The 23,735-nt window shown below is 41.7% G+C and overlaps 1 protein-coding gene and 1 long non-coding RNA gene across 13 annotated transcripts in view; one reads left to right on the top strand and one right to left on the bottom strand.

Moving 5' to 3' along the window:
• The window catches only part of LOC307199364, a 49,988-nt gene extending 49,295 nt beyond the window's left edge, over positions 1-693 (top strand). For 2 of the 3 annotated variants that reach the window (XR_013831928.1, XR_013831930.1), the window contains one exon: positions 280-693. This is a non-coding gene — a long non-coding RNA (uncharacterized lncRNA). The remainder of the gene's footprint in view (positions 1-279) is intronic. The other variant, XR_013831929.1, reaches the window with a different exon arrangement.
• Positions 1-23,735, bottom strand: part of ARHGAP12 (Rho GTPase activating protein 12) — a 68,512-nt gene that overhangs the window by 2,556 nt on the left and 42,221 nt on the right. For 2 of the 10 annotated variants that reach the window (XM_079946667.1, XM_079946672.1), the window contains 12 exons: positions 15,343-15,468; positions 12,602-12,670; positions 12,284-12,358; positions 10,924-10,985; positions 10,010-10,091; positions 9,253-9,357; positions 8,495-8,593; positions 6,444-6,546; positions 5,894-6,013; positions 3,637-3,735; positions 2,130-2,207; positions 710-844 (listed from right to left, as the gene is read on the bottom strand). In XM_079946667.1, the coding sequence (XP_079802793.1) occupies positions 710-844; positions 2,130-2,207; positions 3,637-3,735; positions 5,894-6,013; positions 6,444-6,546; positions 8,495-8,593; positions 9,253-9,357; positions 10,010-10,091; positions 10,924-10,985; positions 12,284-12,358; positions 12,602-12,670; positions 15,343-15,468 (1,153 nt within the window). The remainder of the gene's footprint in view (positions 1-709; positions 845-2,129; positions 2,208-3,636; positions 3,736-5,893; positions 6,014-6,443; positions 6,547-8,494; positions 8,594-9,252; positions 9,358-10,009; positions 10,092-10,923; positions 10,986-12,283; positions 12,359-12,601; positions 12,671-15,342; positions 15,469-23,735) is intronic. The other 8 variants (XM_079946670.1, XM_079946675.1, XM_079946671.1 and 5 more) reach the window with 5 other exon arrangements.

The raw sequence follows: 23,735 nt of genomic DNA, 5'->3' as shown, positions 1-23,735 counted from the left end.
ACATGTGTGAAATAGCTTAATTTAATGTGTGTGCATGTTCATGTGTAATTGTTTTCTATATTGAAAATCATATTCAATAATGTTTCAGATAAACAAAAGGAATTTTAAAAAGAGTGGGCCATATCCACACAGTTTGAATTTCATATTCATTTTGCTTGGATATGTGCTCTGCATAATATAGTGCACTGCTTGACCATTTGCCTCACTTTGAAAATGAATTTGATTTTCATCATTTCTCTCCACCTACCCACTTAAGTGCTTTCTGTTGTTTCCTTTCAGCAGGAATGGCTAACCTTCAGCCCTCCAGGTCTGGCTGAACAGCACCTCCCCAACCATTGCCTATGCTGGCTAAGACTGATGAGAGCTGGATTCCAACATCTGGAGAGCCACAGGTGTGCAGTCCAACTTTAAGGAATATTCGAGCAATTCCCATACATAATTGTGTTGCAATTCTAACAATAGCCTGCAAAGTAGATCAGTATTACCCTAACGCTGCAGATGAGTATGAAGTTCTGAGGCCAACAGACTGTGATTTGTTTAAGCCACAATCCTAGTGAGGTCATGACCAAGGTGAAATTTGAATTGGGGGGGGCGCTTTCTGATTTTGCAACTCAGTATCTTATTTTTGTATAACTGTCTGACATGGCCATAGTTCTGAAGTTGCTATACAACTGTCTCAGGGTGGAAGGCTTCTTTAGCATATACTTACTGATTGCATTAACAAAGTCATTGAAATGAGTGTAAGTGAATAGTGGTTCTGGCAGTTCTCTAAAAAACATTTTCAGAGCTCCTGTAATCACATGGATATCTTCCCATTTACTGTCATTCAAATCCAGTTTTTCATCTGAAACAGATACAGTATTAGAGTGTTTAGCTACAAGAGCCATCACAGTTCTTATTCTAGAATACAATGTTCAAACAAGGTATGAAGGGGTGTGTGTGTGTGCGTGTGTGTGTACACACACACAGTCATACCTCGGGTTACGAACGCTGCGGGTTGCGCACCGCACTGAACCCAGAAGTACTGGAATGGGTTATTTCCGGGTACTTCCGGGTTTCAGCGCTCACGCAGAAGCACTAAATTGCATCACATGCATGCGCAGACGCTGTGGGTTGTGAACGTGCCTCCCACACGGATCACATTTGCAACCTGAGGTATGACTGTATATGCACACACGTTAAAGATTAAAAACCTACCATATTTTTCGCTCTATAAAACACACTTTTTCTCTCCTAAAAAGTAAGGGGGAATGTGTGTGCGTCTTATGGAGCGAATGGAGGCTGCGCGGCGAAGCCAGAACAGGGAGAGGGAGCGCTGCGCAGCGCTCCCTCTCCCTGTTCTAGCTTCTGGCTTAGCTGCGCGAAGCCTCTGCAGGGCAGCAGGGTGCCTTCATCCGCTGCCCTGCGGAGGCTTCGAGGGCTATCCCAGAAGCCAGAACAGTATGAGGGAGCGCTGCGCAGCTTCTGGGATAGCCCATGAAGGCTCCTCGTGCCCTGTGGAGGCTTCACACGGAGCTAGAACAGCTAGAGGGAGTGCTGCGCAGCGCCCCCCAAAGCCTCCACAGGGCAGCGGGATGAAGGCTCCCCACTGCCCTGCGGAGGCTTCACGCGGCTCTTGCGGACTGCCCTTCCCCCACCTCCCAGAAAAGCCCCCAAGAGCCGCATGCTCTTTAAAGAGCCGTGCCTAGCGTGTCTTGGGGGCTTTTCCCCGAGGAGGGAGAAGGGCAGCCTGTCACTGACAGGCTTGTAGAAAAACCTGCAAGAGCCGCGCTCCCCTTAAAGAACGCTCGGCTCTTGGCTGGCTTTTGCGGGAGGGGACAGAGGGCAGCTTCCCCGCGCGCAGCCTCTTCCAGTCAGGGGGAGCCTTCATCCCGCTCCCCGGGAGAGGCTTCGGTGGCTATCCCAGAAGCCAGATCCCTCTTGCTGTTCTCGTTTCTGGGATTCAGAACATTTTTTTTCTTGTTTTCCTCCTCCAAAAACTTAGTTGCGTCTTACAGAGCGAAAAATACAGCATTTCATAAACAAAATATAATTTGTTAGTTGATGTATTGGTACTTTACAGATGCTAAGAACTAAATAAATTTAGTGTTAACACTGCAAACTACTAATTGTTACGTATAGCAACTTACCATGATTAACAGCAAATCTCAACTTCTGTATTACTGCAAGATTGCCACTAACTCTATACAGCCCATCAACATCCAATCCTAGAACAAATGTTAAAGTTTTGTTCAGCAAGTGGTTACGAACGCTGCGGGTTGCATTTATAGGTGTAAATTCATACGTTTTAGAATGAACATTTATTTTAATAAAATGCACCAAAAAAAATAAATGATTACACTCCTTCAAAAAGGTGATACAATTTTCATAAACAAGAAGAATTATACAATATTCAGCATTTGCTGACAAACTCCTCCTTATATTCTATCACAATGGGCTTCCAATTGTCCTTTAGTGTTGGGGTTGTTGCTTTTCCTAGAGTCTCTTGAAGTTGGTAATTTTGCCCAGCATTTCAAGGCTTAACTGGACAGATGGTGGTAGCAGGCAACTATCAAGAGTGGAGTACACTGTCTGTCATCCTTGACCTCTCCATTGCTGCAGCAGCAGGCACTCAAATAGACTGAGAAGTTTGCTTCTGCTAATGCTTTGAAAAGTTCTGTCTACTTGTTAAAATTAAATCTATGTGGTAAAGTGAGCTATTCTGGAGGTCAACAAGGTATTTAAACAAACTTGTTATTACAACATACTCTTGCATTTCTTTTTTGAAGCTGTAGACTGTGCCTCTCCTTTTGGAATAGCAGAAGGAACACAATCAGGCTGCAATCCTACATGCTTACCTGGAAGTAACTCGCATTAAACTCAGGGGGACATATTTCTGAATAGGCCATGACTGCACTATAAAGCATTAAAACACAGTTGTATAGGAATAGTTAAAAATGGAAAGATTCTAAAGTTTCTAAGCAAGTCATTTCCAGTAGTTAAGGAGGAAAAGGGCTGAGAAACTATTTTTATGGTTCACAGAGTGTACATTATGCCCAGATATGTGTAGTAACATGTCCTTCTATGTAAAAATTTTACTAAGCCAGTTACTATAAAAAACATTAATATTAAAAAGTGGTATCTGAAGAAGTGTGCATGCACACGAAAGCTCATACCAAGAACTGACTTAGTTGGTCTTTAAGGTGCTACTGGAAGGAAAAAAAATTTTGTTTTGACTATGGCAGACCAACACGGCTAAGGTAAAAGGTAAAGGTACCCCTGCCCGTACGGGCCAGTCTTGACAGACTCTGGGGTTGTGCGCCCATCTCACTTAAGAGGCCAGGGGCCAGCGCTGTCCGGAGACACTTCCGGGTCACGTGGCCAGCGTGACATCGCTGCTCTGGCGAGCCAGAGCCGCACACGGAAACGCCGTTTACCTTCCCGCTGGTAAGCGGTCCCTATTTATCTACTTGCACCCGGAGGTGCTTTCGAACTGCTAGGTTGGCAGGCGCTGGGACCGAGCAGCGGGAGCGCACCCCGCCGCAGGGATTCGAACCGCCGACCTTTCGATCGGCAAGCCCTAGGCGCTGAGGCTTTAACCCACAGCGCCACCTGCGTCCCTATCTGTAATTAAAAAGTGAGGTATCTTTCACCTACCATGCTCTTCAACATATTCAATACACAGTTTCACAAATTTTGGCACAGTGCTGTTCTCTCTTTGACACAAGCTGTTTAGATTGCAGCCAAACACTTGATCTGAAAAACAGGGAAAGATAATGAACAGGGCTTCTCAGAGTGAACAGGGCTTCCAACAAAAATGATACCAGCTGGAGGGGATTCCCAACCAGCCTTGTCTTGCTAGCAGGCAGCAAGATATTGACATGGCCCATTGTGACACCTTTTGTACTGTACTCCAGCAGGTTATTTCATTTTGCAGAAAAGGGCTGTCCTTTCAGGAAGGGACTTGGGGTTGTACTTGTTTGTTCCCTGGCCCTAAAGCCTGGGGGCGGCGGCGGGGGGGGGGGGAGAGAGATGGCCCCTTCTCTCCAGGTGCTGCTCTGCTTAACCCCTCTGCTTCCATGCAAAGAAGGAAATGTAAAGAAGCCAGCAACAAAAGGTTGTCAGCACTGCTGTACATCTTCCCTCAATTTCACATCTTAAATTAGTGAAAGACTGTAATGTGATGCTCTGGGCCTCGGAAGGCATATAGCCAGAATGCGCAGCTAGCTTATTTTTATAGGAAGCTGATCTCTCCCCTTTGCTGGAAGCTAGATGACATCCCTGAAACTCCACTGCAGCATCATACAGAATGGAATGAGAAATCGGCTACCTTTTCCCTTCTGCTTGTGAGCGGAAATGTTGGCATGCGAAAAGAGACAAAATGAGGCACAGCACTTAAGACCCATACTCAAGAACATAACCTCCCCTCCGTGTGGAAAGACTCCCCCTTCCTTCATTCCAGGTTTTTGAAAGGACTTGGGTTTTTTGTAGGGAATTTTGTGTGGAACAGTTTCACAATGAGATTGGGCAAAATCCTCTTTCATTAAAGATGTGCTCCTATTTGGCAACAGATGACAGACTGACCTAAGTCAGACCCTGACGTCTTCTGAACTTTAGACCAATTATAGGTCTGACTTGTAATATTTCCAGAGAAAAGCAGTTTCAAAAACCCCTTATATCCTCTGAGAATGGCATGCAGTTCAGAAGTTGCTCCTGAGTCAACGAGTTTGACCAGAATTATGGGAAATGAAAGAGACCTTAGAATCGGTGGAACCAGAAAACTTGCCCAACTTTCTAGCAGTCCTCACCACCAGTGGCAGGGTGAGAGCACACAACCCGGAAGACAAACTGATTTTTGGCTAAGTGGCACATCTCCTTTGCTCAGTGACAAGTCTAGCCTGACACTGCATCCCTGCAAAGGAAAAAGTGTGATCTGATGGATAGTGTGTTACATTTCTTACTGAAAACATCTGTATACAGATCCATATATGGATACAGAAAGGGACTGTCTGTGCAACATTCTGGGTTGTCTTGAGAAAAGTATTTTCTCTCAACCCAATGAGCCTTAGAGCTGCGAGGACACAAATATGTTAAGTGTAATCCTCAGAATAATACTGTTTTTGGTCTTTAACGTGGACACTTCAAAGGCTGTATTTCCTAGGGACGTAAGATACCCTTGGGGTGGGGAGAGCTAAGAAATACTGAGAAGCTGGCTATTTCCTCTTAGGGCTGTAAGGCTTTGGCTGTATCACTGTTTTCCTGGAAGATTTCCAGAAGAGAAGCCATGTTATTTTGTTGCAGTAAAAACAAAGACTAACAAATGTGTTATGTCACAGGATGTGTTGTGGTTGTCTTGGGTGTCTGTTATTTTATTCCCTCTTTACCAGGACTACAGTGGACAAAGAAAGTCCTTGTGGGAGAAGATATACATTCCTATGTGGAAGGAGAATAAGTGAAAGCCACGCCAGGTAAACCCAATCACAATCCCATGCTGCAAGTAGTCTCTTTTTGTCCAGACATACAGAAAGAAGAACAGCAAAACCCGCTGTGGAAGCAGAAACAAGAACCATATAACACCAAATATTTTAAAGTTGAGGACTCCTCTAAAAAATGGAACGCATGCTTGTGCTGAACTTCATGCTTAATGTTTTCTTTCTGGGTGCACAGAGAGATTACATTGAATCTTCACTGGGAAGATTATAGTGTTTATTTTTATCTTGAAGAATTCTTTTGAATTTAGTCTCAACATGGATCTTCAGTGTGCAGCTATCTAGGATTTAAAAAATTAATGCTGCAAGCAACCAAGCTCACTGCTATTTCCTGAGGAAATAGCTATCCTACTCAGACGTAAGAAATTGATGTTAATAGTCTGCTAGCCAAGGGTTATTACAAATATTGAAAACGAAAAGCTTACCCTTGATATAGCCTTTTTCACGGACTGCTTGCAATGTGGGTCTGCGGGTTAAAAATTTCTTCAGTTTCGTTTTGGTCTTTTTCTGTTCTGAAGCATCAATGCTGCCAGATAATTTTATTGCTGCAAACGAAAAACAAGCAAGCTGCATATAAAAAAACTGGTGTGTTTTAAGCTATTTTGTCCTGATTTATAAAACATAGCCTGTGCTGAAGGTAAAATCCTCAGAAGAAGAAATTGCAACATAATATCAAATCTGAATATCAACTAGGCAAGTTCCAAATATTTATGGCAGAGAGGGGAGACAGTTTCTTCTCTTCACTTGCTCAACTCAGAGCTGTGCTCTGCCCCAAAGCCAACTCATGTGACTGATTTATAATGCAATCCAATCTGCCATGGATTTGGCGTAGTTGAGACAGAGAATTCCTTCTGTCCAGCCCTCTTGGTCTCTGCTGGTGATGCCCCTGACCAAGTGGCCAGTGGTGGTGTTACTGCTGGAGGTTGGTGGAGGGGTGGAGTGAAGCATAGGAATTTACTCTGAATTTAAACTTACAACGAAGTTTTTTTGACTCTTTATGGTCCTTTTCTTTGTCCTGTTTTTCCACCCCAGGAGAATCTGGCACCTCATCATCGAATGGCTCATCAGACTCTACTGTCTATTGAGAATAAGAAAAGGATTCAATGTCTTTGTTGCTACCAAGTTTAACAGCTCTTCTTTATTTTTTAAAGTAACCTCCTTCATATAACACCATTAGGATGATTTCAAAATTACTAACACATGATTTAATGAAACTGATAAAATGATTTTGAAGCCATTTTCATTTTACAATGGAACATAGATTTCCAATGGACTCCCTATCCACATGGCATCTGTAAATCAATTTTGCAAGCAGAATTGGCACTGCTGCGAGCAAATTAATCACTCTTGTTTGTATGACAAAGATGCAACATTGGTGTAATCTGCGCTGAAAATTGGTTTTGGTGGTTTCATACTCTGGAAACACCTGTTGGCAAAAGTCTTCTCAAGCAAAAGATCAGAACTATACAGTTAAGTCAACCTAACAAATCTCTACTGACTCTCTCGGCTATACATCTGACGCTAATGGAATCATTCAATTAGTGCCAGGCAAATCCTGTGCAAACTGGGAAAGCTATTGGCAGTGTCCCAGTAAAGCTACGTACCTGGAACATGATGTTTGGGGCAGCATTTCAAGCAAACTGCCTGTTATTTTATTATTAAGTAACTTAATTGTTTGACCTTAATACTGAAACACCATGATTCTCCACTCTAAAATTCCTTCTAGGATTGCAAAAGCCAGCACTTTTCCTTCTCAAGTAAGTCAATCAACAAAATAGTTAACTGTTGTCCACATTCGCTGCTCTGAGCACCCACAGATTTACTATGCATAAGCCTAAGAAAATAGAAACTAGTTTTCTAGTTAGAAAGCTATAAATCAGTTCTAACCCTCTCTACCCTAACCTATTTCCTCTTTGTAAATCAGAGAAAAAAATCTTTAACCCTGGAAATTCAGGAGTCATTCAGAACAAAGGTACAAAAGGAACAACAGATATATGCATCACTCAATAGCAGTTCAGAGCCTACAGAAAGTACAAAAACATGTTCCTGCTTAAGAAGGTCCTTTTCTTCAGTAGCTAAATCAAAACTTTAACAGACTAAGCAAAACTGAAACACCGATAAATCTGTACAAGACATATTTGTCCGCTTGGGACAAAACTGATAGACATTTGAGTATCTCAAGAATCTAAATCTGTATATGCAGCAGTGAAAGTGATAAGATCATTAGGTGCAATGCCACAAGTTTATCAACGCCACATGCTAAACACTACTGCAGGGATTCCTTTGGAAACTGCAGTACAGGAACACATACATCTGCACATGCCTCTTCTCAATCCCAAAATAATATTGGACTGTATCAAGGGCCAAAGAAATGGTCCAAACAAGTCTTCAAGACCTGGCTGTAATTCAGCTCACACAGTATATACTTCAGGACATAAGCTAGAAATGTCTAGTTCATATTCCACATAAACCATGAACTAGATAATGTTCCTTTTTGAATCTCAACATTTGAACATATTTTTATCATTATATTCTTATTGTGGTTTGCAGTCAACTAAACTTTACTCAGAGGAGACCCACTGAAATTAGTGGCTAACTTAGGTACATTAAACATTAGTTGGACACAACCCTCAATTAGAACTACAAGAATATCTTTTTAGTTTTCGAAAAATATATTCTGTGGTTATTTAAGATGATGATTTTTCCTCTATTGGCCATAATAAAGATGATGATCTCACTAGCTTATTTTTATTATCATCATCTTATTCAGTTTTCCCACCCTTCATCCCAAAGGAGCCCAGGGTGGGAAACAAATCATTAAAAACATTCTAAAAACAATCCTCATCCACTGATGTGTCTCAAAATTCCAGAGCAATTGCTGCTTTGGTCCTATATTGTGGTTTAGTTAGTTGTTTCAGGGTGAAGTATTCCTCAAACGGTCAAGCAAGAGGTAGAAATGGAATGGTGGTAGGGAAAGCAATAACTTAGATTATAAACTTTATCTGCAAACCATCATAAGTACATACCTGGTTACTGATAGCAAAATTAAGAACTTTAAACCATTCATTTACAGAAATGTCATTATCCGACTGGATTAATAATTCAGTTCCTTGCCGTGTTTTCAGCTTTAAAATAAAAAGAAATCTGGGCATTAGAATGGAAGTACGTATTTTATGTGTTGCTCCAAAATACCCAACCACTAGGTCAGTTACTATATTATACTCTATCTATTCTAAGAAACCCCGACAGTTTAAGACATTTATATGCCACTTAAGTATTCACATTTCTAAGTTATAAGACTTCTAAAGGTTTGTCGTAAATATTTTTTGTAAAATGCTTAACTCGTTACCCATTTTTTTCTATGGTCATGTTAAGTACCCAAAAGGGACGCAGGTGGCACTGTGGGTAAAAGCCTCAGCGCCTAGGGCTTGCCGATCGAAAGGTCGGTGGTTCGAATCCCCGCGGTGGGGTGCGCTCCCGTTGCTCAGTCCCAGTGCCTGCCAACCTAGCAGTTCGAAAGCACCCCCAGGTGCAAGTAGATAAATAGGGACCGCTTACTGGCGGGAAGGTAAACGGCGTTTCCGTGTGCGGCTCTGGCTCGCCAGATGCAGCTTTGTCACACTGGCCACGTGACCCGGAAGTGTCTCCGGACAGCGCTGGCCCTCGGCCTCTTGAGTGAGATGGCCGCACAACCCTGAGTCTGTCAAGACTGGCCCGTACGGGCAGGAGTACCTTTACCTTTACCTTTTAAGTACCCAAAATAAAGTTAGGCAAAAACAGTCACCTCAATCACATTCTTCTTGCTAGATTTCTCCTTAGAAGCCCAGTCGACAAATGCACCCCTGAGATCCACTGTGAACTCTGGCTTGGATTGGTTGACCCCAAACTTCTGGAGGGAAAAACAAACATTGCCAATTTGTTTTTAGAGGGCTTCCCTGCCCCAGACATTGCACAACTTGCCCATACAGGCAATGACTGTTTTCGGCGTGTCCGACACGTGTGCAACTGGGCACACGTGCATCACGCCAAACTCAGAAGTTACCCCAAAAGTCACAAAAGGGAGTGGGGCAGCGGTTTGCAGGCTGTTTCAAATACACACAATTTCACATAAACACATGATGCCTTGGAACGTAACCCCTGCATGAATTGGGAGTTGCCTATATTATATTCCTAAATTCCCACCGCAACACTTGTCTCCACCATGGCCCTGTTGGCTACTGACGTTTAGTGGCCTGGACAAGGGGTCTACTTGTGTTTTGTCTTAACCAACCTTGGGAAAGATGGGCATTTCAGATGGCTTGGGAGTGCTTACAAATCCCCATTTTGAATTCCATCAGTTTAAAAGAGTGACTTCTTTGTTCCACGGGTGTGGGCCACTTCATACAGAACAAAGCTTCTCCACTAGGTGGAGCTGCTTGTTTTAACCCCCACCCTGCAATCGCTTTGTACTGCATTAATGCACGGTTATCTCCACATGGTTGCATTAACAGTAGAGAATGAGGGGGAGGAGTCTGAAAATACAGTAACTTTCCAGTACTTACCCAGCTAGTCCCACCTCCTTGAGTCTTGGTAAACAATAACGAGGGACCTTGCAATACAGCCCATGATGACATCCAGTTTTTTCTGTAGGAGAGGTAGGCAATTGTACACAGTCAAGGAGATTGATCAAATAACTGAGACTGCCCAGTGGTGCTTGACAAATGACCCTTTGTATTACCATGTCTACAGGTATAGCTGTTATTGACAAAAGGCCAATTTAGCCTGCTGAAATCACCGAAACAGGAATGCTACATAAAAGCAATCCTTTATTTTGAGACTAACTAGTCACATCCGGCTTGTCTGTACAGAGCTTGTCTGAGGCCTGGGGTGGGAATAAAGCTATAAATTCAAACAAAAAGGCAGCCGGTTCCTGGCAGGGGCCCCTGGCCAGCTGTGCCCTCCAAAGCCTGGGGCCAGTGTGCCCATCTGTCCCCACCCACCAGCATGGGCCTGAGCCACAGTAGCTCAAACTTACAGCACACACTGTATCACGTTTGTGTGTTGTATGTGCAATATGTAGCCAGGCTTATTCTGTTTATTCTCTTACATTAAAATACTCCGTTTAGAACCCTAACAGTTGCAAAGAGAGCCACTACAGATTGGCTTCAACCGATAACACTGCAAAAATGTTGTATTTATCTCACTTCCAGAAAACTTCCCCAGAAAATCCAAGTAATACTGACAGAAGAAACTTAAAATTGCTTTCCTAAACATGTTCCTTGTGGTGAGTGTGGCTGCAGGCTTTAAAATGCTGATCAGTTCCTTTAAGTTTCACTGAAACAGGGTTTCTTTGCATATAAATATGCTGACAAGTAACCCACTTACAACCTTACATTGCTTTGACGACTGAATGTTTGCCTGACCAAATTTAAAATACCTAAACATCAAAACTTAGAAGTGTGCTGGAGATACTTGCCGAACTTTTTTCCCATTTTCTGTTATCTTTGTCACATTTAATAATCCATACTTCTCTTGGTCCTGGGGAAGAGAACAAACAGAAAATCAGTTTTAAAAGCAGCTCGTTATTCCTTTAAATTAGAAAATAATCTCTTTCCTTCCACAACTACTTTCAAGAAGAGCTAAATAGCTGACACCTGAACTGCAGAGACATGGTTCCTTGAACTTAACATTAACAGCACAATCCTATATGTGTCTACTCAGAGGTAAGATGACTAAATTCAATGGGGCTCGCTCCAAGATAAGTGGGTATAGGATTGCAGCCTTAAATGTGCTAAACCAGATTTTTAACTAATGTTACTAAGCCACAACATTTTTTTAAACTGATGTAACCTACCTGCTTACATCTGTTCATTATTTGTAGCCTAAAAACAAAACCTATATATTCTCAATATCTGAAGCATTTCTGTTTTCACAGTTTATTCGTGGTAAACAGCTTGCTCCTAAAAATTGTGTTTGCTTGACAAAACAGATTGCCAAATCCATCAGAAATGCAATGCAGTTGTCTACACCTGGTATTATCTGCACCTTAACGAATTGTTATTATTTATCAGATGCTATGTGATTTAGATGCTGGGCGAGTTTTTAAAACAAGAAATTCATTGAGACGCTTTACTGAGTCTGTTTTATCCATCTCAAGTAAACACTGATAGTCAGCCCTGACCATTGGCCATGCTGGCTAGGGTTGATGGGTCACAGGTTCCCTGGCCTGATCTAAAGTAACAGTGTACAAGGGCATTTTGTAAGACTCGGCTGTAAGAACTCAAACTATACACTCTTCCTATGTAACACAGATCTCAAAAGTATCAGGCAGACCTCCCTATCAAAGTGTGAGAAACTGCTAGTGACTGATGTTATCTAACTGGGTCACAGGATAAAAAGTAGATTGCCAGTGACTGCAATATGGAAAAGCAGTATTGTGTTTATTAATGTTATGAGGAGCCAACAAGGCTGCTTTAAAAAAAGACAAAATGCCTCCTTTAAGGAGGACTGGATAACACCACTACCTCCATTTTCTGCTGATCTATTTGAACACAGTATTCTTATGAAGCTGCCTGGTTGAACAATGCTGGGGACATGACTAAATCCTATATATCTTACAAGTGAACAGAAGATATGCATCTTCTAAATACTGCTCTAGAAGCTGCTGAAGTTGATTACATTGAGAAGGCCCAACACAAGAAGCGGCTTCAATCTCTTTCCTGACAGAGAATGATCCACTATGTGATGTGTAACAATGTTCTGCATACATTAACAACCATGGATTTGCCTCAGACTAGTGAGCTCAACAATCTGTGTATGACAATATTTATACTGACTGTGGCTTGATGCTTTGGTGAGGAAGGAGAATACTCATTCTCAGGAAAAGCGGTCTTTGAAGCAACCGGAGAATCCTAAGGAATAAAGATGTATTGAAGTATTTATAACACAGAAATAAAGTAGAATCTCCTTAAGCTTTACAGAATTTGGACATAACAGAAAATGTGTCTGATACTGAGATACTGGAATGACAATGAGTTATGTTCAAATTAAAGCAGTCATTCCTTTCATTAATTTTTCTAGTACAGTTTTTTCCTTGCACAAATTTAATTATCTACCAATACTATCTATAGATAAATCATATGTCAGATACTAACTTGCTCATGGTGTGTTGGGAACAAATACGCAGGATTAGGCAAGAGAGGATCAGAAGAATTAGTTGGCAACTGTAAAAATACAAGAACTATTTTAATATATCATTATTGCTTCATAGAGTCTGTTATCTTGAACATAATAAAATAATGTATATTCCAATGTCATCTAATCAGAACTGATTTGCATCCTTGGAGAGTGTCAAGCTTTTGAATTATGCATAAATTATGCATTCCACGCACACACCCCAAAAAATCTGCTAACTTGAAATATTAAGGAGGTTAGAAAGAAAGTGGAGACATGTTTCCTGAAGGCAGGCCAATGATCATTCTTTGTTAAAAAGCAGAATACAATTCCTGCAGGGATAGCTGATACAGAAAGAACTGCTTTGTAGTGAAGTTTCTTTTCCTGTGTTGTTGGGAACTATGTTACCAAGAGAAATTCTCTTTATGCTTGAGGGCAGGTTAAAGGTTCCTGAAATTCATACCTATCTCCATCCAAAACTCTTGTTCAGTTTATTGGGCATTAAAAGGCAATTCCCTGTATTTCTGATATTAAGACATAAGCACCAACACTTATGTAGCCAAAATGGCACCACCCATACACAAACAGAAGACAGGGCAGAAATGTACAAGAAGCCCGGTGGGAAAACCTTGAGAGAAGGACCCCAAGAACTGCCCTTGTGCAGTTACTAACCACATAATGCTAACTTGACTTGGGGTCAAGGGTGGAATGGAAAACCAGATCAGAGGAGGGCATGGCTGTGAACATGTGATCTCCAGGATGCAACATTTTGTTACCAGTTCCTTTCTTTTTTTTTACTCAAACCCCTTGCCATCTTTGGCCAGATTCATCTTTGCATATTCTGTTTCTTAGATTCCTTCTACTAAAAATTGTCTTGAGGAAACTTACAATATAAAAACATCCAGTACAGGGATAGCAGCAAAAAATTCATTTTTCCGATACAATTCTAAAAGCAATACCACTGCCCAAACCCCCCACAATAGAGACACATATCATAACTACAACAAAGCAAACCAATTTAAACATCCAACAGAACAGACTGGAATAAGAGTTGTTTATGCCAGTGTCAAGCAGGCTTCACTGGAGAGAGCACAAACGGAGCCACAACCCAAAAGACTCTCACGGTCGTCGTCCCTCCCGAGCTTTGATGCCCTTATTGTCTTCTGCTAGGATATCTCAAGGACCTCCTGTTCCCATATGATTCTGCCCAATGGCCATCTTTGGAGACTTTGCACCACTTACACTCTCTCACACACATGCAGTAGTGGTACTGTGGGAGACTGTAACACAGTGGTGGCCAAACTTGGCCCTCCAGCTAATTCTCATCATTCCTGACCACTGGTCCTGTTAGCTAGGGATGATGGGAGTTGTAGTCCAAAAACAGCTAGAGGGCCAAGTTGGGCCACCACTGCTTTAACACAATTGTCTCTCATTAGTGGGTTCCACATTATGCAACCCTCTCCCTAAAGAAACATATCTGGCCTCTTCACTACTTCAGTTGCAGGAGACAGTTCCAAAACATACTTTTTCATATAACTGCAGAACCAGAGGGACAGGCGACATCTGCTGCTTTGCACTGGTGCCTGTTGCTTTACTGTTTGGTCATCCTTGCTCCCATTGCTTTGTCTGAAATTTCTTTTTTATTGTTTGTAATCTTGATCTTACATAGACTGTGCCTTGAGATGTTTTGTTTTTGTTTTCAGATACGAAAGCAGCATATAAATGATGTCTAACCAAATAAAAATGTTGCAGTTGGTGGCCATGTACACCAAACCATGGTTTAGTGCATCATGCACAAGCTGGAATTAGCCTTAGGAAACCTTGCCCCTCCCCACTCCTTCCATACGGCCAGGAGGTAGACTGTGTTTACTTTTATTTTCCTTGAATATTGGCTTGCCACTGCATGCAAACCAAGTATCATGGTGTATAACAAACTCAGGTTAATTTAACAAGCCGATTTCATAACTCATGGTCTGAAATTGGCTTTGTTTTGACGCTGTCCAGACTTGATTATTAAATCATAAGCCAGAGAGGCATACAATGAGACAAGCTTTGGGGAAATTGAAAATAAACAGTGCTGAACTACTGTTCCTGGTCACACAGGAGGAACAGAGGGAAGGGAAAACCACATGAACCTGAGGCTCACTTGAGCCTCTTTCCAGCTCCTGCTTAACTATGACTTTGCATGACTTCAAAAAAATCAGGCCACTGAGCTCAGGGCAAGACATTAAAACTGCTGTTGGGAAGACAGCCAAGGTAGGAGCCCAATTCCAAAAGCTAGCAACTCCATTATCAGGGGTACAAGGCAGGTTCTGTACCACTGACTTCTTTAGGAGAAAACAAGTACAGCCTGTCATAGCAAAGTTTGCTTTAATAAGAGCACATTTGAAATGAATTGTTTTTCTGAATCTAACACAAAGTAAACAATCTACATTAATGTAAGAAAGCAAACATAACTATACAATAATTATTTCGCTGAAAACACAATTAGTCAGGCTAAGAGTGCAGCCCTACACCCACTTATCTGGGAGTAATCAGTGCAACTTACTTCTGAGTAGACAACTTATAGGATTGCACTGTATGTAACTTACAGGATCAACCTAACCATTTTGCACCAGTGTTTTTCTTTTCTTTTTTAGTGCACAGTAAAATAAAAAATATACATAATAAATAATACACGACAACTGATCAGACTCCAGTATGTTCTTTAGGACATTCCTACCTTGTCATTAGTGTCCAACACAATCGAGCTGTGCCTCCATTTTGTTAAAACTATTGGTTCCTGTAGCCTCCTGTCCAGACTCCTGCTTTTAATAATCTCCCTTTGCTGCTGTGGCGAAGCATTAAACTATTAAAAAAGAAAGCAGAAGGAAATCCATACACTGTAAATGTATTGTACTGAAACAAAGGCAGGTGAAGCACATGCAATCCACTCTTAGCTGCTTTCATATATACAAACCTGCAAAGAGAAAGGCTACACTTCCCCCCATGTGTCATCTCTTTTAGTCCTGGAATTATTCAACTGAATAAGGGCTCTGGAGTGTAATGGCCCCACTCGCATCAATATATGAAGGATTTCCAACCAGCTACCTGAATATGCAGCAAAAGGTATTCATAATGCATGCCAAAGGGAATCTAAACCCAAAGCACTGTGTCAAGGCATGCTAGGGATGGAGCCATGCAGAACCAAGGATGGAGACACATGAGGCCCTGATATATCCCACCCACTATGGACTATTCAAGTCTTCATGTACACAAGTTTAATTTTAAAGGAAGCAATTTTACTGGAAGGGCAATAGCTACATAGAAAACTTAGCCTGATAGTTAAAAAATTAAAAACTGGAAGCAAGGAAGCCAGTCAACCAACTTTTGCAATTGCTACGTCTACATCAAGGCCTGGCAGCTTTTCATATTTGAAGGTAGCAGCAAGTAGTACAGTTTCAATGCCCTTTAAACATGCATGGTGCAGTCCTTTAGCTAATATAAATTTCAGATACAGCTCTTAACTGGTGACTAAGTTGCACACCCCTTGTATATAAACATATATAAATTAGTGGAATAAGCTTACAGGGCCTTAATAAACCACACTGTTTAAGCAATTTAGTTGAAGGGATGATTTGGAAGAAGCAATTTCAGAGCAGAAACCTAAAATGGCAACATTATCTAACAAAGAGTAATATAGAAATTTAAACAGACTTCCTCTTCCCTCCCTAACTCTCTTCCCCTCCTCTTCTTCTGTGCCCAGCCACCCTCCTAACTCTTTTGTATGTTAGGATGTCTTGCTTAGTCTGATTTTTTTAAAAAAAAAATGAATAGAAATTATCACAAAAAACCAAAGTTAGCCTCAAAGAAAGGAGTAACTTGGGTCTTACTTCACATGCTACAGGTTGCATCCAATGAAGTCTTAAAGGTAAAGGGACCCCTGACCTTTAGGTCCAGTCATGGCTGACTCTGGGGTTGCGGCGCTCATCTCGCTTTATTGGCCGAGGGAGCCGGCGTACAGCTTCCAGGTCATGTGGCCAGCATGACTAAGCCGCTTCTGGTGAACCAGAGCAGCGCACGGAAACGCCGTTTACCTTCCCGCCGGAGCAGTACCTATTTATCTACTTGCACTTTGATGTGCTTTTGAACTGCTAGGTTGGCAGGAGCCGGGACCAAGCAACAGGAGCTCACCCCGTCGCAGGGATTCGAACCGCCGACCTTCTGATTGGCAAGCCCTAGGCTCTGTGGTTTAACCCACAGTGCCACCCGTGTCCCAATGAAGTCTTACGTCAGAGTAAATCCAATGAAATCAATGGACTTAAGGCAGCCATGACAACTATGTCTGTTGTCAGGATGACTTCACTGAATGCAACCCAATGTATTAAAAGTTTTTGAACATTTAAAAAGTGCAACTGTTAAGAGTTGCTATGTGTCCTCTTTTTTTCCAGGACACGTCCTCTTTTTCAGGGGTAAAATTTTTGTCTGGGTGGATTTTTTATATTTGCCAAAATGTCTCTGGCTGTACTTTCTGGATGAGACATAGACATTAACCAGTAGTTGAAGACTTGCTTTCCTCTTCTCCTGCCGCCCTCAGCAACATATCACAGCTTCTACAGCCTACATATAGTAGGGGTATTTAAAATGAGTTGTCATAGTGCCCTTTTTCTCTCTCTTCAAAATATGGCAACCCTACACTGGTCTCAGTCTAAATCAGTATTTCTCAAACTTGGTTCCCCAGCTGTTGCTGGACTACAACTCCATCATCCCTGACCAGTGGTCCTTCTAGCTGGAAGTTGTAATCTGGGGAACCAAGTTTGAGGAAACACTGATAAACCAGTAGAGCAATTAAGTATTTAATTTGGCCTGGGAAGAAGGGGGGGGGTATGTAACCTCACCTCTGCTGCCACCATTGTTCAATATTAGAAGTGAACTAATTTGTAGGGCTAGTGTAAGTTACTCTCTCAGCACAAGATCCCAACCTACAACAGTGAACTATACTACAGCAGAGGACAACAAGTATGGCAGGAAGATTCAAGGACAATCAAAAAAACATTTAAACATTTCAGCATAGCATAGTATAGTATAGCATAGCATAGTAGAGCAACTGGGAAACACTGGCCTGCAAGCACTTTAATTGGAGAACAGTCTTTACCATAAGGCGTCATGGGTTTTGAAGATGCTCGAACTCAGGATGAAAGGGAGAAACGCGCTAAGAGGAAGGCACACTTGGCAAACCCTCACCGTGATCAACTCCTGCTTGGAAACCTATATCCCCACTGTGGAAGGACATGTGGATCCAGAATTGGCCTCCACAGTCACTTACGTTTTCACTTTTAAAACCATGTTTATGGAAGACCATCTTACTTGGCTACGAGTGATTGCCAAAGAAAGAAGAGGAAGAAGCATAGTATTAGTATAAAAATAATATTTTAATTTTCAGAATATGGATAGATAGCTTTTCAAAACTAAGCACTGCTGAGAGTTGTTTCTTTTTGTTTCCCAATGTATTTATCAATTAAAAAAATTTGTGTGCTATGACCAAATTTTTATTCTGAAAGTGTGGCCCAGAGAAAAAAAGTTTGAGAACCAGTGCTCTTAAGAGTCTGAGCGGCAATATTTAAGGTGAACTATGCTCCCGGGCATTCATAAGCCACTTTCTCCCTTAGGGGTTTTGTTCCCTTGGAGTTTTCCTTTCAGATTTTGTGTGTCTGCATGTATTTTGGAAACCTCTAGGGTGCACACACACAAAGCCCAAGCCTGCTGATCCTCTCTCTTGTGTGGGGATGTTGTTATTTTGAATGCACAACCACACACATGGGAAAACTCAAATCTGTATTAGAATGCTGTATAAACAGAATTCTGAATTGTGAAGGGAGGTTTCTTTGCCATTACCGTATTTTTCGCCCTATAGGATGCACCGGCCCATAGGGCGCACTTATTTTTTGGGGGGGGGGAAATAAAGGGGGGGAAATTATTTTCCCCCCAAGCTTGCCGGGCTGGGGGTGGGGGAAGCCCGAGATTCCCCCGACCCCAGCCCCCAGACCGGGTCCAGGAACGATGACGAGGTTGCGCTCAACCTCGCCATCGCTCCCGGAGCTTGCTGCTATCCGAAGCCCAGGGAGCGCGGCGCTGTAGCCCGCTGCGCACCCCGGGCTTAGGGCAGCTATCCGCAAGCCTTCGGAGCTCTCAGGAGTTCCCGCCGGGCTTGCAAGGCTTGCGGATAGCTTCCTGAAGCCTGGAGAGCAAAAGGAGTTGGTGTACACCGACCCCTCTTGCTCTCCAGGCTTCAGCGAAAGCCTGCATTCGCCCCATAGGACGCACACACATTTCCCCTTCATTTTTGGAGGGGAAAAAGTGCGTCCTATAGGGCAAAAAAAATACGGTAAATCTGTGCAAGGAAAGGCAAGGCAGGCTGGAAATGGTGAAAACACTCCCATATTTGGCTGGAGAACAATCAGTAATTTTTTTTTACATGCACAGTACAGAAATTAGAATCAATTGAGGTTTTCTATGTTAACTTGCATGTTACTGGAAAGTATTACATTTATTAAGTTATCAATTATATCCCACCTTTTTATGATAAGATATACACAATGTTTCTTATAAAATAAAAATAAGTATACATTATAATAATCCTAACAGCAAAACAGAGTGTAAAAATGATATTAACAATGTCCAGAGACGGCAAACTAAAATCCATATAATCATAGGCTCTGACTTTTTAAAAATGTTGTCATAATAAAATGGATTTATGTGCCTGTTTAAATAATTAAGAGCCTGCGATCATCATCATCTTTGTGTGCCTCCTCTAAGAGAGGTCCAGAGGATGGCAACATGAGAATGGGCCTTTTCTGCAGTGGCCCCCTATTTGTGGAATGTTTCTCTTTTTCTTTGGCTGATTAACATTCTATATCCTTTAAAACGTGTTGGAGGGAGGAGAGTTATTGGTTTGTTTTTGTTATGTATTTTGTGTTCTCATCTTGTACTTTCATGTTGTGAACAGTCCTGTGATCTTTGGATGAAGATAATAATAACAAAAAAGAATTTGAAGCAGGCAAAGAGGGGACCAGTAATAATAATAATAATAAATTTTATTTATATCCTGCCCTCCCCAGCCAAAGCCAGGCTCAGGGCGGCTAACAACAATCAAATAATCCAACATTCTAAAAACATTTCATTATAAAAATTAATTAAAATCAAATTGATGGCAACCATTAAGCAAAATTCTGTGCAGATTGCCAGAGGAGGGAGTCAGGCTGCGCCCTGACCAAAGGCCTGGTGGAACAGCTCTGTCTTGCAGGCCCTGCGGAAAGATGTCAGGTCCCGCAGGGCCCTAGTCTCTTGTGACAGAGCGTTCCACCAGATTGGAGCCGTAGCCGAGAAAGCCCTGGCTCTAGTTGAGGAGGAAGCTATTCAGGGAGGAGGAAAACACTATTCCATAGTTTAAGTGCCACAAATGAAAATGGCCTCTCAGAGTTATATGAATTTTAACTTCGTTTTCGCTCTCAACCATTTCTTCTCTTGAATTCTTTGATTGGAGGACTCTCCCCTGTGGCATAACTTCAGGCAAAATCTTTTATTAATATCCAGCAACACTACTGCAAAAATCAATCCAGACACACTCATGTTTTTCCTAAAGCATGCTTTCTAAGTAAAACTGCATATAATTTACTGTTCTCTCACTTAAATAATTTTATGAAAAATCTCTAGAGAAGTACCACTATTGACTACACTGAAATAGACTGGGTTGGAAGGTAGTTCTGGAAGGTCCCACAATGCTCCAAAACAGGAAGAAAAAGCAAAAATTTCTTCCTTCCCCCCCTCTTCACACAGGAGCAGCAGCATCGTGTGAGTGAATTTCCACTTATGGGAACTTGAGACCCATCCCATTAACATTATGAAAGGATGAAACAATACAGAAGAGAAAGAGAGATACCTATTCCTCTCAACCTCATGAACAGGACAGGCACATAAAGTTTCTGAAATAAGGCAACAGAGACCACATCCCAGAATATATCCAGACTACTCATACGGCCTGGTTACTTTGGGAGGGTCAGGGGTTACACTACAGCTGCCACATGCTGAGCAGTTCACCTTCACAAAAAGAAAGCAACTGGAAAAGAAACCAGAGGGAACCCCAGAACTAAATGAGGGCTCTTTGGAAACCTTCATCTTCTCAACTGCAGGTACATTTTCAAAGCTCTTCTCTGCTCAATGTACGGTGGAGTTTTCTGCCCATTTTAAAAGTACCGTTTCTTTGTCAACTTCTATGAGTTTGGACGAGTGAAGTTGCCGCAGAGTAATCCCATGTTTCTAAGTATACCAGTTTTGTCCTCATTTGTAGTGATCGGAAGTGAAGACTGCCTTAAGTCTTTGGTTTAATGGTCAAGTGCTATCTCTACACAGACAGAGCATGCCTGCTTATGGGTTTTTATAATATACAACCTGTCTGCTTTGAGAAGCAGTAAAACTGGGACAGATGAGCTTTTTGTGTGTGTGTGTTTTTTTTTTTAAAAAAAAACTTGTTACTTCAACAGCACACACCCTAAAATAATACAAAATGTAGAATACTAAGTAAGGTAACTGAACTGCACGAAGACTAAAAATATATTTTGTCAAGATGTGCAAGTCCTATAATCTGAACAGGTGCCGAACTGGAAGGGATGGAGATGATATGAGGGCACTGCCACTCTTAAGGGAACATTGGCATGTGCTAGAGAGCAGCAACTGACAGGATGGATGCAGTTAGAAGATCTGACTGTCAAGGAAGTATTTCAAATACAAAATCCCAGTGATGCGTCAACACAGAAGGTGTATTATAGTAAAGTGGAAGGCTGATCGCCGAAGAATTGATGCTTTTGAATTATGGTGCTGGAGGAGACTCTTGAGAGTCCCATGGACTGCAAGAAGATCAAACGTATCCATTCTTAAGGAAATCAGCCCTGAGTGCTCACTGAAGGACAGATCCTGAAGCTGAGGCTCCAATACTTTGGCCACCTCATGAGAAAAGACTCCCTGGAAAAGACCCTGATGCTGGGAAAGATTGAGGGCACAAGAAGAAGGGGACGACAGAGGACGAGATGGTTGGACAGTGTTCTCGAAGCTACAAACATGAGTCTGACCAAACTGTGGGAGGCAGTGGAAGACAGGAGTGCCTGGCGTGCTCTGGTCTATGGGGTCACAAAGAGTCGGACACGACTAAACAACAACAACAACAAAAGTGGCTCCAAATCATCTGAGTTGAGCCATGAATTCACTAGATGGTCTTAAGCAAGTCACCATCTCTCAATTCCAGCCTTCAGTCTGTAATGTGGGAACAGTATTTTAAAGAATTGGGTTTTTTTACAGGACTGTTTTAAGAATTGCTAAGCAGTATATGTTTGCTATGAACTGACACAGTAATATTACCAGTCTTGCTTTGCCAGTTACAATCAATTTGCTTAGGCGATAAGAGATACCCCATGTGTCCGTATGGATTCCAAACCATGCTGAAATGGGTAGTAACATTCTGTGAATTAATTCAACCCATGCAATGCCACTTACACTGTTATTCATGCCTACAAACTTTTGGTTAAAGAGTTGGGGTGGGGGAGTAGAGGAAACAGAACCAGTCATGTGAGGAAAGATGCGCACACATGTTATAGAATAGCTATCTTAGTCAAAATTAACAAATGAAATTACTCTTGGGGAGTCATGTGCTATGTTGTTTGTAGGAAGGTGAATAAGAAAGGTGAAGCCTATTTCTATTCTCTAGTTTTCTGATAAAGTAGCCAGATTAAGAATTGCAAGGGGGAGGACTATTATTTTACAGATGTCTCTGTTTTGGGCATTGCATAAATCATGGGGTAAGCACCCGTGACTCACCTGTCTGCGGTAGGTGGGGTTTGAATTTCCCTCCGTTTTCCCCCTCAGCTAATCCTCTCCCTCTGCTGTGAATGGCTGCAGAAGGTAGACCGTATATGAGCCTACAGTACACACAAAAGATGCCTCCTGCCCATGCAATACTTACGCAATCAATTAATCAAATCTGTAGTAAGGCCACACAAAAAGACACTAGTGTCATACTGGGCTTAATTACATTGGTCCAAGTAGGCAATATTTGAATTGAATAACTTTGCAACTCATATGTTTTGGAGTACAGATTTACAAAAATAGGAAGGCTCCTTCTATAGCAGGCTTTCCTGATGCTACAAATCATAAAAGACAGGAGTGGCAGCTGAAATTTTATACAGCAGAAAAAGTTGATACCATGGCTTACAGATTATTTTCCAGTCTATTCAGAGGCATTTTAGTCCAATTCCATTAGGCTGGTATCATAGGTCAACATAATCCTACTGTGGTACAAGCCAAGCCCCTCTATAAACCCTTTCCCTCCAGAGTACCATTCTTGAGGTACCACTATGATAAAAATTTGTTTACTAAATCTAAAATATTACACGGCACTTCCACGTAAAATAATGGATTGCTGTTCCAACATTTCTACATAGGTGCATGAAGATTTTTCTGCTATTCCTTGACTCTTAATTTTCCAAATTCATTCCCAAATCCACTGGTAACAAACAAATACAAAGTATCAGACTTAACATTAGAAGTGTTCTCATTCCAATGCAGAGAGCACAGAATGTGACAGTATTGATATTCCTGGAACCTTCCCTAGCATTCATCTCTGTTATTAATAAGCAGATAAAAATAGTCAAGGCTGTCTGTAAATTAGCATGTGGGGGAAATGGATAACAATCCTAGATGTATGTGACATAACTGATTTCCACCCCTTCCCCAATCAAATAACTTAAATGTTTTTCTTGCATTAATTGATCCAGTACATTTGGTTGCAGACTAAAGTTGGCAGCTACGCTGCATGCTGAGTATTCCTTCTAGCTCTTAACTCAGACTAGAAACAAAGAACTTGGTTCATTTCTTATTCCTCTCCAAGTCTGCCTTGTCTAGGATAAGGTGAAAGGACATGACAGGGAAGACAGAGATATCTAGCTTATGCGTATCATACCTCAGTGAGTTAGTTGTAGAGCCTGATGAAGAATTTTCAGTTCCCCAAACCTAGTACTGAATTCAAGGAAGCTATAGGCATTAAGAAGAGTGCCACAAATGTCAGAAAAATTATCCAAATTAAGATTT

This window comes from Podarcis cretensis (genome assembly GCF_951804945.1).
Source record: "Podarcis cretensis genome assembly, chromosome: 12".
NCBI lineage: Eukaryota > Metazoa > Chordata > Lepidosauria > Squamata > Lacertidae > Podarcis > Podarcis cretensis.
Note: the sequence above shows the minus strand (reverse complement) of the source record. Positions and strands in the feature narration are given on the sequence as shown.